Below are 16,669 nucleotides of genomic sequence, written 5' to 3'. Positions count from 1 at the left end.
GATCCAGTTTGTGCTGGGATGTGGCCAGGTATGTACAGGGGGGTGTTAAAAGGAGGAACATAGTACTGTGTGGGGACAATAACACAGCTTAGACTGGAAATGGGTGGGACCCAAGCTGCAGTGCTAGAGGACAGTATGATCCAGTTTGCACTGGAATGAGGCCACATCTGTACTGGGAGGGGATAAAGGAACCATGTTAGGACTCAGTCTATACTGGGAGGGGGTCAGGGTATCCAGTTGGACTCTGAGTAGGTGCAGTCTGTAATGGGAGGGGGTTGGGGTATGAAGGCATGAGGAGACCTCCTATTCTGATGGCAGTGCTGCTCTGGAGCACAGCTCTGTCCCAGAAGTAGCCCTGGCCTGTCCCTGCCTGCAGTCCTGCTCTGCCGCACAGCAGCACAGTGCCCAAGCTGCCAGAGCACTCAGGCCTTGCCCCAGCACAGAGGCTCAACGGGAGAGGGTGGAAGGGAAGAAAGAGCAGCTGAGGACAGCCCAAGCTCTGGGGCTGCCTGGCACTGCTGCTGTGCTGGGACTCTGCCCCTCCACCTCTGCACACAGGCACTACCCTGCAGCTCCACAGAAGAACTCAAGGAAAGAACTCAGAGAAACAACTCCCTGCAGGATCCTTTATGGTGTTGAACATCCAGGGAGCACAGCTCCTCATGTCTGCAGCCTCTGGATCACACCAGACAGGACAACACTGAACCAGAAATGGTCTGAAAAAAGCCATTTGTGTGGGAACAACATTCTCACAAGGGGAACAGCACCAGCAGCAGCCAGAACTCCAGCAGCCAGGCTGGGCCTGCACTGAGAAACATCAGAACTGCTCTGCAGGAGAAGACAAAGAGTTTATTGCTTCTGAAAGCAACCAGAGATCAGATGGCTCAGGGCATCCTTGAGCTCCTGGTTCCTCAGGCTGTAGATGAGAGGGTTCACTGCTGGAGGAACCACTGAGTACAGAACTGACACCACCAGGTCCAGGGATGGAGAGGAGAAGGAGGAGGGCTTCAGGTAGGCAAAGATGGCAGTGCTGAGAAAGAGGGAGACAACAGCCAGGTGAGGGAGGCAGGTTGCAAAGGCTTTGTGGCGTCCCTGCTGAGAGGGGATCCTCAGCACTGCCCTGAAGATCTGCACATAGGACACCACAATCAACACAAAACAGACGGATAATGAGCAGGCACTGAGCACAAGAAGCCAAACCTCCCTGAGGTAGGATGTGGAGCAGGAGAGCTTGAGGATTTGGGGGACTTCACAGAAGAACTGGTCTACAACATTGCCCTGGCAGAGGGGCAGGGAAAATGTATTGGCTGTGTGCAGCAGAGCATTGAGAGCCCCACAGGCCCAGTCAGCTGCTGCCAGGTGGAGACAAACTCTGCTGCCCAGGAGGGTCTCATAGTGCAGGGGTCTGCAGATGGCAACATAGCGATCATAGGACATGGTGGTGAGGAGAAAATACTCTGTACCAAGCAAAAAGAAAAGCAGAAATACTTGTGCAGCACATCCTGCATAGGAGATGTCCCTGGTGTCCCTCAGGGAATTGTCCATGGATTTGGGCACAGTGGTGGAGATGGTACCCAGGTCAAGGAAGGCAAGGTTGAGGAGGAAGAAGTACATGGGGCTGTGGAGGTGGTGGTCCCAGGCTATGGTGGTGATGATGAGGCCATTGCCCAGCAGGGCAGCCAGGTAGATGGCCAGGAAGAGGCAGAAGTGCAGGAGCTGCAGCTGCCTTGTGCCTGGGAATGGCAGGAGGAGGAAGTGGGTGATGGAGCTGCTGTTGGCCATCTGCTGCCTCTGGCCATGGAGACCTGTGCAAGGAGGGAAAGGCAGTGACAAGTTAGGGCACACTTCTCTCAGCCTCATTGTAAGCCCTGTCCGTGATCTGCATGAGGAATGGATCAGCTCAGTCCCATCACTACCAATCACTGATGGTTCATCACAGCTTGAAATGCAGCAGGGACCCAGAATTGCCAGGAAGATTCCTCTGGTGTCAGAACAGAAAGTGACCAACAGCCCAATCCCAGAGAACAAGAGTCCCATTGTGGTGGGTTGAAATTTCCCCTCAGCATTAGCTTTGCCAGAGCAGCTCAGTTAGAAGCAAATGAAGCTGTATTGACAAGCAAGAGCTACACTCTGCAATGGAATGCAATGAACAGGTACAGAACATGCAGGAGTGACAATATTGGACAGGTATTTACAATTAGCAAACAACAGGAAACCCCCTGGTCAGAGACCAGGGAAGCTGTTCCTCTATCCCTACCCCCCATCCCCCTCTTCCAAGAGAGAAAGGAGGGGTGGAGAGAGAAAAAAAGCAGTGGGTTAGACTTAGCCAAGGGCAGCCAAAGCAGGTGATCTCTTCCCAGCAAAGCAAAACAGCTGAGATGAGAAGAGAAGAGAGAGAATTGTTATGGTACAGCTCCTCTGATTCCAGATATTTATCCAATCAATTTGTTTAGAATAATCTTTTCTTTTCCTTTTCACACCCAAGAGTGATCTATTTATTTTGTTTCTTCTTTTCTGCTCAAAATCTGTAACTAAATTTTAAAGGCATTGCCTGAAACCACCACACCCATGGAGAGGTGGAGAACCAGGGAGCAGGCCTGCAGTGCTGCAGAGACAGTGAAGGGAAGAGGGAAAGGCAGAGGGGATGAGGGTGAAGCCTTCTCCTTCCCCAGCTCTGCTCACTGCTGCTCACAGGATGGAACTGAAGGGCTTTGGTCCTCCTTCTGTGTGCACACTCCAGGAGCCTTCAGCTGAGCATCAGCTGCCGAGATGGAGATGCCTCCAGGAGCTACAGCTGCAGTGTCCTGCACCCACAGCCTCACTGTGCCAGTGGCTGCAGTGACTTCTCCTCCAGTGAGCTCTCAGTCACCCTCCCAGTCCTGGCCACCTTGAAGCTCTCTCTGCCTTCCTCATCTTGCTGAGATCCTCTGACAATGTCCTCAGCCCTGCTGTGCTGTGCAGAGGAGCTGCTCCTGGCCAGAGCTGTCTCTCTGCAGTGCTGCCTGCTTGCCAGCAGTTCCTTCCAGCCCAGGAGTCCGGCCCAATAGGGCAGCAGAGGAGCAGCCCAAGGTCTTTTAATAACTCCTCTGGTAGCTTTTGCTGTCCTGTAAACCTCAGGGACTGAGAGGAATCTGATGAAACATCTCCAGAAGTCAAAGTCAGATTTGAACTCTGAAGTTTCTTCTACTCTTAATGGGTCCCAGTGAAGCATACTGGGAAAGGTCCACAGGGTCTGGTTAGAGCAGAAGGAGACAGTGGATGCAAGGGAAGCATCACTGGAGGCACTGAAGCATCTCCAGGCTCTGGTGAGAGCGGAGACCTGAGGCAGTGCTGACAGGTCAGCACAAGCAGCTCAAGGTGGCTCTGCTGCTGAGGAAACCTGGAGGGGTTTCATTGATCCAAAGGGCCAAGCCCTGACCCCCAGCCCCTGGCAAGGCAGATCCTGTCCCTCACCTGTGGCTCTGGGCTCTGTTGGGGGCAGTGGTGAGTGAGGATGAGCAGTGACCAGGGTTGGATCTTGACAGGATTGCTGTGGTTTGCTTGCAAAGAGACAACTCCTGCTGAAAAAGAATGAAATGTACCTTTAAAACACATTTTTACCAGATACTTTGTGCAATAAAAACCTCTCCAATTAGCTGCAGAAACCTCGTGTGGTGGTTTAGGCTGGGTGCTGGCCCAGATGCCACTGCGCAGGCCACACCTGGGAGGTCCCAAGGGGTGGGCCCAGCCCAGGGGGTGGTCACAGGGACCAGGTATTCCATTCCCATAATGCCCTGCTCCCCTATAAAAAGGCCATGCGGGGTCTTCACTTCCTCTTTCGTCCCCTGCTGCTACCTAGGTAACATGGCGTGAGCTGCCTCCCTTGGGCCTGCTCAGGCCCAAGGCTGGGTTGGGGGAGGGAAGAAAGAGCCCTGGGGGGGGGTTTGGGTGTACCCCCAGGTGGGGATGGGATGTTCTTGGGTATGTTCTGGGATCTCTCTCTTTGTCATGGTGCTTGTGGGTCTCTGTAAAACTTTCATTGTTGTTTGTTATTGTTTTCCTATTTAAACTTTCCATCACTTTTTGCAATCCGTTTGCCTGAGTCGTTATTTCTGCCTGTGGTGGGGAGGGGATCTGCCCCAACCCATTACACCTCAGCAAGAATTAGAGCTTCAGCAGTATTTAATGAGCCCCATGGAGTAGTTGGGGCTGATTACATCATCCTTAGGCACTGCCAGGAGACTCTGCCAAGGTACTGCCAAGAAGCCTCTCAACAAGTCCAAGGCAGAAGCAAACTCCAAAGTACCTTGAAGCACTGATTGGCCTCACTGAGGCTTGTTACTGACAAAGGTTCCCCAGGGACTTGTTAGAGCAGCTTGTTAGAGGCCAGGATTGCAGGGAGACAAAGGCAAAGTACGGGGCAGAAAAACTTGCCTTTGGTCTGTGAAGCAGAAAGGCCAAGCCCTGACCACTGCCCTTGCAATACAAGAACCTCAAAGCCTCAAAGCCAAGTTTCTCCTCACAGGCCTTGGTGGCAGAGGCAAGTGCCAGAGTCAAGGGGACAGAGACTTTGGTCCTGTTGGGCCTCTCAGCCTTGCCAGAGCCCTTGGCCATCCCTACTGCAGCCTCTCCTACACTGTCCCATGGCTGCAGCTCTTTCCCTTCAGGCTGCTGACACCAATCTTGCTTCCCCAGCCAGCTCTCCCCCTGCCATTTCCATCCCTTCCCTGAGCTGTCTCAGCTCTCCCTGCCGTTTCCTGACACCTCTGGATGGCCTCATGCATAGCAGCTCTGCCCTTTGAGGGACATTTCTTTGGCCTCCTCTCCACTCTGAACCTTCCAAGCTGCACTTTGTGGAGTTTTTGGTCTCTTCCCACTCCCCAGAAGAGCTCCATCCTCTCTGAAACCACTCTTCAGCCATGTGCACACTGCTATGGCAGTGCCCTGAGCCTCCATTCAGCAGGCTGAAGCAGCCCAGGTCCCTCAGCCTCTCCACAGAGATGTCAATGCCCATCCTGGCAGATCTCCTGTGCAGCCTCCCCAGTTCCTTGCTTGTCCTTCAGACTGCAGAACCCCACACTCGGGCACCAAGAATCCAGATATGTCCACAGTAGTGCTGAGTGCAGGGGGAGGGCAACTTGGTGCCATGGTCTAGTCATGAGGTCTGTGGTGACAGGTTGGACTCGATGATCTTTGAGGTCTCCTCCAACCTTGGTGATACTGTGATACTGTGAACTTCTGTGTCTGGGTTGCCGCACTCCGCCTGCCACAGCCCAGCTGCAGTTGGCCTCCTTTCCTGTGTGCAGGTTTTGCTCCACCCCAGGGTATTTGGAATAGGGAAAAGAACCTCAGTAAAGGTGTTATAGATGACTCCTGGTAAAAGTTTTTGGTAACAGTTTTATTGGCACTAAAAGATCTTACAAAGGCAATAAAAGCATCTGGTTGGGCCTGCGGGGGTACAAAACTTCACCCCATAGCAGCCTTACAATAGCTTTCTTCATCTTATATAGTTACATCATCTACATAAAGATGCTTATGCTAAATAGAAGGCAGGCAGATGATAATGAGTCTTCAGAATAGGTGATCAAATCCCTTCTCCCTACATTCTGTGTGGTAGGGGTCAAAGCATCCACTTGTACACATGCTCAATTGTCCAGGCTTCTGATCTAAAGAAAACAAATTCTCAGCTCTTCTCCTCAGCCTTGGTGTCTCCAGTTAGCCAAACACACTGTCTCTGGTTAAGTCTGTACAATATGTAGCTCCCCCTTTGTCCTCAAAACAGGCTCCTGCAAGCTCCTGACCCCCAGTCCCAGTGCACTCTGAATTCTCTGCCTTTAACACCAATCACAGACTCACCAGGATATTCATCACAATCCCCCATTTTCTTTTGGTCACCATTGATTTGTGTTGAAATCTCCAGATATTTCAGAACCTCCTTAACTGGATCATAATTAAGTTCCTCTGTTTTGATCACCTTCAGATCACAACCATCTGCTTGTAAATTATTGGCATAAACAATTGTACCTAAAGGTCTTATCATTTTAAAACAGCAATTACAAAGAATGACACAGAGCAGTGTTGCAATTGTTCCAAATAGTATTACAAGCAAATGTTTAAACCAACTTCTATTCTATAACCAAGAAGTTAACTGATCCCATATTTCTTCATATAACCCACAAGAAGTATCATCCAAAGAAATCTGATGTAATATTGGATTGTGATCTACAATCACTTAACAGAACTACAGATTGACATAACTACAACAGCTTACATTTATGACCACACATACAACATATGAGAAATCCAAAGCTAACCTATTTTGAGTATCACAGTATCACAGAATCACCAAGGTTGGAAGAGACCTCAAAGATCATCAAGTCCAACCTGTCACCACAGACCTCATGACTAGACCATGGCACCAAGTGCCACGTCCAATCTCCCCTTGAACACCTCCAGGGACGTTGACTCCACCACCTCCCTGGGCAGCCCATTCCAATGACGAATGACTCTCTCAGTGAAGAAGTTTCTCCTCACCTCGAGCCTAAACTTCCCCTGACACAGCTTGAGACTGTGTCCTCTTGTTCTGGTGCTGGTTGCTAGAGAGAAGAGACCAACTCCTTCCTGGCTACCACCACCTTTCAGGCAGTTGTAGAGAGCAATGAGGTCACCCCTGAGCCTCCTCCTCTCCAGGCTAAACAACCCCAGCTCCCTCAGCCTCTCCTCACAGGGCTGTGCTCAAGGCCTCTCCCCAGCCTTGTTGCCCTTCTCAGGACACGTTCAAATGTCTCAATGTCCTTCTTAAACTGAGGGGCCCAGAACTGGACACAGGACTCAAGGTGTGGCCTAGTCAATGCTGAGTAAAGGGGCACAATGACTTCCCTGCTCCTGCTGGCCACACTATTCGTAATGCAGGCCAGGATGCCATTGGCCTTCTTGGCCACCTGGGCACACTGCTGGCTCATGTTTAGGCAGGTGTCAATGAGCACCCCCAGGTCCCTCTCTGTTTGGCAGCTCTCCAGCCACTCTGATCACAGCCTGTAGCTCTGCAAGGGGTTGCTGCGGCCAAAGTGCAGTAAAGTTCTCTATCGGCAGGCACATGTCACATCTCACAAACTGGTGATTCTGTACTGGCATGTGTGTCATTAGGGCATACAATAGGTCAAAATAACAAAACAACATTTTAACACATCCAACCAAATTCTGCCCAGCTTCTCTCCTTCGGTTACAAGGCGTTTACATTACTCCCAGAGTCAAAGACAAAACAGCTTTCTCTAATTCCAGCAAAGGCAAATCTTCCCTATAGCCTTCCAAAACTATCTGAAAACAACCTCTTCCCACATCTCCCCCTTTCTGTTTTTCCATAGAACAACACTTTTGATTGCCCTCTCTAACATTCTTTACACACACAGAAGCAAGCAAGTTAAAACTAACTGTAGCACAAGCAGAAGCTGTGTAAGGCAGCGTGTCCAACAGACTGATGTAAGCCATGCAAGACACAATGCTCAGGTTGAGCTAATTAGCTCATTCTAACAGAACTGCCATAATATATGGTTAAAGAGAACAAAACTTCCAGCTGCATTTCAGTAGCAAGCAGACATTCCTTTCCACTTATCTTACAAGGTCAGAACACAGAACAGTTACTCCTTTCAGACAGAAAGTTTCATCCTACAGTTTTGAACTTACTTCTTTGTTACCTGCCTGATCTCTTAAAGGAGAACTTAGGCCACGTGGTCAGGCCTGGTCCTTTCCCTCCCTGCTACATCCAGGCCTCTTCAAAGGACTTCAAAGGACTGATTTTGTGTACGTTTTTTTCCCCATCCATCCTTGTTCCTGACCCTTGTGAACCCTCCCTGTTATTGTTATATATATATATGTATGTATGTATATTGTTTAAAGAAACTTTTTAACTCTCTGGTTCCAAACCAACTCCAAATTATTTCTCAGTAGATTTGCTGCTTCCCTTTCTTTTTCTCTCCATCAGGAGAGAGGAGGGGGAAAGCGAGGGAGGAATCCTCAGCCTTGCCCCCCGCCATCTGAGCTCTTAAATCTCAGTTAAGGCTCAAACCACCACTTGTCTCTCATTTTTCTTTCTCTATTTATTTTTTCCTTTTTCTTCTTTTTCTTTATTTTTAACATCCAGGCCTTTGTGCTTTTTGCCTCCTCCTAAACTCAGCTGGGGAGCATCACCAGTGCCAAGCTTCCCTTCTGGCATAATCAGCATCTCACAGAGATTAACAGCTTAAAGTCTACCATCTGTGACACTGCTGAGCACAACCATCTCTGCAGTCCCCATGAAGCAAAATTATTTGTTTCTGGTGCCAGTGGGAGTCGTAAGCTGTAGCTGCTCAAGGAGCATGTCTGGGGGCACCATTTCATAGAATCATAGAATCAGTCAGGGTTGGAAGGCACCACAAGGATCATCCAGTTCCACCCCCCCTGCCATGGGCAGGGACACCCCACACTAGATCAGGCTGGCCAGAGCCTCATCCAGCCTGGGCTTAAACACCTCCAGGGATGGGGCCTCAACCACCTCCCTGGGCAACCCATTCCAGGGCTTCACCACTCTCATGGTGAAGAACCATTTGTTGTAGTCTAGCTGTCCCACCACCCTGAGCACAGCTCCCAGGACAAGGTGTAAGCAGGGGAAGACATTTATTACGTTATACAGCAAAGTTCTCTAGTCTCTCAGCAGGCGCATGTGTCACATCTCAATTGCCTATTCTCTACTGGCATGCCTGTAATTAAGGCATACAATAGGCTAAAATAACAAAACAATGTTTTAACACATCCAACCAAATTCTGCCCAATTTCTCTCCTTCATTTACAAGGTGTTTGCACTGTTTTCCAACTCAGAGACCAAGCATAACCTTCCAAAGCTATCTGAAATCAGCCCTTCTCCTACAAGTGTCCCCAAGTCCCTTTCTGTAGGCTGCTCTCAGTTTCATCACCCCCAGCTTGCATTAATATTGAGGGTTGCCATGACCCAGGTAAAAGACCTTGCACTTTGCTTGAGCTTTTCTTGAGCCCACTTCTCCAGGCTGTCCAGATCCTCTGGATGACCCCCATCCTGTCCTTCCTTCTTATCAACCACACCACTCAGCTTTCTATCATCTGCAAACTTGCTGAGCGTGCCTCAACCTCTCTGGCTGTGTCATTGAGGAAGATATTGAACAGCACTGGTCCCAGTATGTCTGGGACATCTCCATGGCATACAATCATAGAATCAAAGGCTGGTTTGGGTAGGAAGGGACCTTTACAGGTCTTCCAATACAATGGCCTGCAGTGATTCAACCAATGTTTCCCTACTCAGATCCCCAGGACCCCCTGACTCATCTCCAGAAGACTTCAATGTGCTGCAGTGTCCCCAGCACAGCTCAGAACAAGAGCCTAAGGGCACTCACTAGCCCTGTCTCCCTCTAACCGTGGCTTGTCACTCCACAGCTTGTCACCAGCAAGCCTGATTTTGTCCCCCTCTTCTTTCAAGTCCAGTTTAAAGGCCTGCCACTGAGCCCTGAAAGCTCCTGAGCAAAGACCCTCTACTCCCTTGGAGAAAGATGAATCCCATCTGACCCCAGCAAGCCTGGTGCTGTGCTGCCCTTCCCATTGTTAGACCCCAGAGCTGTGGGAGTGACACCAGCCACAGAGCCATGGAGTCACAGCATGGGTCTGTCTCTTTCCACCAGTGTTACTGCCTGCAGATGGAAAGGGAGAGGAGCAAAGTCACCAGACTCCCTCCCCAGCTATCTCCAGGCCCTGATGTCTCTGGATCCCTCTTGGACTATGGATTGTGGCTTCACCTCCACCCCCATGGAAAAGCAGAAATGGGTAAGAGTGCAAGGGTTGCACAATATAAATATATAAAACTGCAAACATCTGCTGCTCAGTCTATTATTTTTAATAACTCTTAGGCCAGGGTTCATATCAGGGGAACTGCAGGGCAAATGCTGGGGCTGGGGGCCACTCCACTCCCTTTTTGGGGTGGCTGCAGGATTACAGCGAGACATTTGTTCCCTTCCGAAGTGACAGCCCCATCACAATGTTTCACTCCCTGGGAGACATTTGGCTGAGCAGGCAGTGGTGGCAGGGCAGGACATCCCCATGTCCTACCCACTACAGACACCCCCAACTTCAGGAAGCTGAGGAGCCTCTGCTGACATGTGCCCCAAAAGCACCAAATGCCCAGGATGGGGCTCAAACATGAAGACAGATATGCCCCTGAGACCCTCCCAAGACACTATCAAGACTGATGAAAATCACACCAAAGACCTCCCTGAACTGGGCACACAGCTCCAGCCTCAGGCTTAGGAAAAAAAAAGTCCCCAAGAATTAGGCATTTTGGACAGGAATGGCTACAAGAAACCCAAAATAAGACAAGATTCTGTTAATTTGAGGGGCAAGGGACAAAGGAAAGGAGCATTTAGCCCAGGAAAACCCAAAGTACTGGGCAGAAAGAATACAAATCCCAGCAAAGCTCAGTCCAGCTTCAGTGGCAGTGATGGCTGTGCTGACTCATCACTGTTAGTTATTCTCATCATCACTAATTGATGTTTAGGGGAGAGTGGGGTGTCTGTTCCTGCTGGAGCCCCCAGAGTCTGAGAAAACAGGGTGCAAATGAGGTGATCTTGGTTCAATCTGCTGGAAAAGGTCCCCCATGGGGATGATGTTTACCCTGGCAGTGCTGGGGTCAGTGCTTTTCTGAGTCCCCTGGCACAGGCTGGTCACTGGCATGGATGCGCATGTGCCGGCTGAGGTTAGATCTGCAGCGGAAGCTCTGGCTGCAGGCGGTGCAGGGGAAGGGTTTCTCACCTGTGTGGACAAGGTGGTGCCGCCTGAGGGCGGACCTGTGAGTGAAACGCTTGCTGCAGTCACTGCAGACATAGGGCTTCTGGCCAGTGTGGATGCGGTGATGACAGAGCAGCAGGGAGCGCTGGCTGAAGCTCTTGCCACAGTCGGTACAGGTGAAAGGCTTCTTGCCAGTGTGGACATCGAGGTGACTTCTGAGGGTGGCACCGTGTCTGAAGCTCTTGCCACAGGCAGTGCAGCGGTAGGGCTTCTCCCCAGTGTGGATGAGGTGGTGCTGGAGGAGGGTGGAGCTCGCAGAGAAGCTCTTGCCACAGTCAGCACAGCGGCTTCCTGCCACTGTGAGTGTGGTGGCGCTGCGTGAGGGCGTGGCTGGAGCTGAAGGTCTGGCCACACTCAGCACAGCGGTATGGTCTCTCCCCTGTGTGCATGCGGCGGTGTCAGGTGAGGTTGCAGGCCTGGCTGAAGCTCTTGTCGCAGACGGCACAGACATATGGCTTCTCCCTAGTGTGGATCCGCATGTGCCTCACCAGGTCTGAGTGCCTGGCGAAGCTCTGCTGGCACTTGCTGCAGGGGTTGGAGATGACTTCAGTGGCTGCTGGCTTCTCTCTACTCTGCACCTTGTGGCCCTTGGAGAGGTCGTTGCTGAGGCTGTGGTCTGACCTGCAGCTCAAACTCTCATTGGCGGTACCTGGACTGCACGGCCTCTTGCTGGTGTGGCCACAGAGGTGCTGTGAGACTTAGGAGACATGGCCGAAGGGCTTATCACAGTCAGTACAGGCGAAGGGCTTCTTGCCACTATGGGCATTCCAGTGGGCAATGAGGGTCTTGCTCCAGCGGAAGCTCTTGCCACAGCCAGCACAGCAGTAGGGTCTCTCACCGGTGTGGACGCGGCGGTGCCGGAAGAGCTGGCAGCTCATCCTGAAGCTCTTGCCGCAGTCGCTGCAGCTGAAGGCTTTCTGGCCGGTTTGGACGTGCAAGTGAGCGATGAGCATCGAGGTCCCCTGGAAGCTCTTGCCGCAGTCACAACAGATATGTGAGCTCTCGCTGGTGTGGACACGGCGGTGCTGGAGGAAGTGAGAGCCACGGTGGAAGCTCTTGCTACAGTCAGTGCAGGCAAAGGGCTGCTTCCCGCCGTGGCCGTGCCAGTGGGCGATGAGTGCCAGGCTGCGAGGGAAGCTCTTCCCACAGCCAGCACAGATGTAGGCCTTCTTCCCGGGCTGGACACGGTGGTGCTGGGTGAGGCTGGAGCTGAGCCTGAAGCTCTTGCCACAGTCACCACAGAAAAAGGGCTGGGCACCATGGTGGGGGCAGCAGTGCTTCATCGGCTCCGAGCTTGGTGGGGAGCTGTGTCCACATTCAGGGCACCGATTTGGCTGCTTTGGTGGCACACAGGGGGATGATGTGACTTTGTCCTTCTCCTTCCCCTGCTCTTCCTCATCATACTCCTTCTTGTCATCATCCTCATCTTCATCCTCCTCCTCTTCTTCCTCCTCTTCCTCCTCCTCATCCTTCTCTTCCTCCTCCTCATCCTTCTCTTCCTCCTCCTCTTCCTCTTCATCAATTTTGTCTTCCTCCTTTTCTTCCTTGGAGCTACACTTCAGATCCTCCAACTTTGCCAGGTGATTCTTCTCCTTCAGGCTCTTGTCTAGGTCCTTCTGGGTGGCCATGGTGGAGGGGGAAGGGCCACTCCTGTGCCCTCAAGCAAGGTCCCAGGGACCAAATGATAAGAGAGGGACAGACAGATGGACTCAGTGTGTGTGTGTGGACAAATAGCCTTTGACACCCAACACCTGCCTGGGTGTGGGGGGGTCAGACTCCCAATTCCTATGTTGAAACCACTTATTTAGTGGGGGGCATCTACCTTGTTCCTGAGCCCAGCAGCATTGGCAGATCAGTTCCTGGCCTGGACCCTGACCCAAATCTATACTGATGAGAGCAGAGGAGGTCTATTCAACTGGGCAGATCTGCAAACTCTACCCTTGCCCATCCCAAAGGGGCAGGGGTGATGGAGAAAGAATGACAGACAGAAGCAAAGGGCTCAGACTAAAGGACTGATCTACAAGGGGTGGCTTAGCACTCCCCACAGTCCTGCAGGAGAGCCAGGCCTTGCTGCAGGCAGCTCCAAAGACCAGCAGCACAGGCACAGCAGACAGGCAGAGCTCCTGAAGTTGGGATGGATGTCTTCAGTGGAGATGCAGCTCCTTCTCAAGCAGATAACCTCCAGTAGACATCTGCAGGGCAGGCCCATAAGAGAGGGGACTCCAGGCAGCTTCTCCCAGGCCTTGGCTGCAGTTTCATCCTGCTGGAAGATTGAAAGATGCTTTACAAGATGAAACTTTCAGGGGTAAGAGGAGGAAGCTTAAAAGGACACACCCAAGGGTTTGTCAAAAGGAAAAAGGTTAACAAAGGTTCCAGATTTCACAGCCAGGGGTGGGGAGTGGGAGGTGGTATGACACCTGGGTAAGCACTGGGTGTTCCCAAAAGGTAGCAGGAGCATGGAGATAAGGGAATGGCAAATTTCTACCTTCATTATGTAAAGTTAGGAGTGAAGAAATGACTGCCTGACTTTGTTACTGCTTCATACACAGTCACAGAATGTTAGGGGCTGGAAGGGACCTCAAAAGATTGTCCAGTTCAACCCCCCTGCAGAGCAGGATCACCTATAGCAGATCACACAGGAACACATCCAGGCAGGTCTTCAATGTCTCCAGAGAGGGAGACTCCACAACCCCCCTGGGCAGCCTGTTCCAGGGTTCTGTCATCCTCACAGTGATTTTTTTTCCCTCCTGTTTCCATGGAACTTCCTCTGCCTCAACTGCCACTCACTGCCCCCTGTGCTGTCCTTGGGCATCACCCAGCAGAGCCTGGCTCCAGCCTCTGGGCACTCACCCTTTACATAAACATCAATGAGCTCACCCCTTGGTCTCCTCCTCTCCAAGCTAATGAGCCCCAGCTCCCTCAGTCTCTCCTTGTAAGAAAGATCTTCCACTCCCTTAATCATTTCTGTGGCTCTGCACTGGACTCTCTCAAGCAGTTCCCTGAGGTCCTTCTTGAACTGAGGGGCTGTAGCAGGAAAGGGTTAACTGAAGTTTGATTAGAAGTACCCAGCTGCCTGGGGCTGCCTGGGAATCATTGGTGTTTGATTAGAAGCTCCCAGCTGCAGGATAAGAGTAAGGAATAACATGTACCTCCAGGTTCCTCTGCTTATAAACTAGGCAGGGTGTAATGGGTTGGGGCAGGTCCCCTCCCCACCACAGGCAGAAATAACGACTCAGGCAAACGGATTGCAAAAGTGATGAAAGTTTAAATAGAAAGCAGTGAATGTTACAGAAAACCCAAAGCGCAGTGACAAAGAAAGATCCCATCCCCACCTGAGGGTGCATCCAAAACCCCCAGGGCTCCTTCTTCCCCCTCCCTCTGCTGGGCTAGTCTCAGCTGGCCAGGCCTGAGACTGCCCATCCCCCTGTGGCCTTGGGCCCAATCAGGCCCATGGCCGGGAGATCTCTCCCCCAGTTACCAAGTCTCGGAGAGGGAAGGAAAGAGGAAGTGCCAGACCCCATCGCAAAATTTATAGTGGTGCAAGGGATTATGGTAGAAATACCTAATTTCCTGAGTCCGCCCACTGGGATGGACTTCTGGACACAGGAAACACCCCTGTAGCAGAGGGCACCCAGCCCAAACTATGACACAGGGATAGGAATAGATTGAATGTGTTGGCAGCTGGAAGCAGGAAAAGCAACTTCACAAAGGCAGGCTCAACAGAAGCCAGAGATGAGACAGCAGCCCAGCTCCAGCCTCCACAGCTGCTTCAATTCCTGCTCCACTCACTGCTTCAGCTTCTCCAGCTTCAGCTCCAGCTTAACCAGCTCCACTCAGCAAGGGAGTGGCTCCTCCCTCACCTCCCTATTGAGGGAATCATGTCACAGCCACAGATCCTGTCTCCAGCAAGGGGACAGGAAATGACAAAGCTCCATGCACACTTTAATTGCTTCAGTGTCACACCACAGACAGACCCATCACTGGTCAGGGGGTGGAAACTACAAGTACCAACACTGGGCTCAGAGTGAACACTGCTCCACACTGCTTTTGCAGTACACCCTGGTTAGAGTATGGTTGCATGAATTACATGCTTGTGTGCTGTTCATACAGTGCATGTGGTACATGTAACTCACTGTGCTTGTGTGAGACAGCCTAACCCACATGGGATAAACCTGAACAGGGGGCATTTATGCCCGAGGTCTTTCTTTGCCCAAAGTCAAGGGGGTGGAATGTGGCAAAGGCTGCACTAGGACACTGAGATTCTTGAACGTGTCCGGAGAAGAGCAATGAGGCTGGGGAGAGGCCTTGAGCACAGCCCTGTGAGGAAAGGCTGAGGGAGCTGGGGTTGCTTAGCCTGGGAGGCTCAGGGGAGACCTCATTGCTCTCTACAACTCCCTGAAGGGAGGTTGTAGCTAGGTGGGGGTTGGTCTCTTCTCCCAGGCAAGCAGCACCAGAACAAGGGGACACAGTCTCAAGCTGCACCAGGGGAGGTTTAGGCTGGATGTTAGGAAGATGTTCTTCATAGAGAGAGTGATTGCCCATTGGAATGGTCTGCCATCATTGAGGGTGTTTAGGACGAGGCTTGATGGGTTGCTTGGTGCCATGGTTGAGTTGATTAGATGGTGTTGGATGATGGGTTGGATGTGATGATCTTGAAGGTCTCTTCCAACCTGGTCTTTTCTATTCTATTCTATTCTATTCTATTCTATTCTATTCTATTCTATTCTATTCAAGTGGACAGAACAAAAGAGTTGGTGCCTGAGAAAAAAGAAGCACAGGGAATAAAAGGGTTGGTGCCTGAGAGAAAAGAAGTCGAGAGAAACAAAGGGTTGGTACATAAAAAAGAAAAGAATCTCAGAGAAAAAAAGGGTTGGTGCCTGAGAAAAAAGTAGTGCAGGGAATAAAAGAGTTGGTGACTGGGCAAAAAGAAGGGCAGAGGGAAAAAGGGTTGGTGCCTGAGAATAAAGAAGCACAGGAAGCACTAGAAAAGAAGCTTTGGTGCCCAAGAATAAAGAAGCCCAGAGAATAAAAGGGTTGGTGCCTGAGATAAAAGAAGCCCAGAGAAAAAAAGGAATGGTGCCCAAGAGAAAAGGGGAGCAGAGAAGAAAAGGGTCTGTGCCAGAGAAGAAAGAAGCCCACAGAATAACAGGGGTGGTGCCCGAGAAAAAGTAAGCACAGGGAATAATTGGGTTGGTGCCCAAGAGAAAAGAAGCACAGAGAAAAATAGGGTTGGTGCCTGAGAAAAAAGAAGAGCAGAAGGAAAACATCTTGGTGCCCAAAAGATAGAAAGCAAAGAGAAGAAAAGGTTGATGCCTGAGAAAAAAGAAATGAAACAAATAAATATTTGGTGCCTGAGAAGAAAGAAGCACAGAGAATAAAAGGGTTGGTGACTGAGAAAAGAGAAGTGCAGGGAATAAGAGTGTGAGTGCCTGAGGAAAATGGAGCAGGGAATAAAATAGTTGGTGCCCAAGAAATAAGAAGTGCAGAGAAAAAAGGGTTGATGCATGAGAGAAAAGAATTGCTGAGGAAAAAATGTTTGGTGCCCGAGAAAAAAGAAGTACAGAGGAAAATGTGTTGGTGCGGAAAGAAAACAAGAGCAGAGAATGAAATTGTTTGTGCCCAAGGAATAAGAAGCACAGAAACAAAGGGTCAGTGCACAAAAATAAGACTCTCAGAGATAAAAAGGGTTGGTGCCCGAGAAAAAGCAGCACAGGGGAAAAAGGGTTAGTGCCTGATAAAAAAGGGCTGGTGTCCAAGAAAAAAGAAGTGCAGAGAATTATAGGGTCAGTGCCCAAGAAAAGAGAAGTGCAGGGAAAGAAAGGCTTGGTGTCCAAGAAAAAAAGAAGTG

The 16,669-nt window shown here is 50.8% G+C and overlaps 1 protein-coding gene across 1 annotated transcript in view; it reads right to left on the bottom strand.

Annotated features, from left to right (window-relative positions):
* LOC104302688 (zinc finger protein 721-like) overlaps window positions 1–12,449 on the bottom strand; it is a 235,891-nt gene extending 223,442 nt beyond the window's left edge. The window contains 4 exon segments of the mRNA XM_054177697.1: window positions 10,706–11,112; window positions 11,174–11,518; window positions 11,660–11,946; window positions 12,394–12,449. Coding sequence (XP_054033672.1) covers window positions 10,706–11,112; window positions 11,174–11,518; window positions 11,660–11,946; window positions 12,394–12,449 — 1,095 coding nt within the window.
* Between the last annotated feature and the right edge of the window lie 4,220 nt (window positions 12,450–16,669).

This window comes from Dryobates pubescens, chromosome 43 (assembly GCF_014839835.1).
Source record: "Dryobates pubescens isolate bDryPub1 chromosome 43, bDryPub1.pri, whole genome shotgun sequence".
NCBI lineage: Eukaryota > Metazoa > Chordata > Aves > Piciformes > Picidae > Dryobates > Dryobates pubescens.
This window is presented reverse-complemented; position numbering and strand designations above follow the sequence as displayed.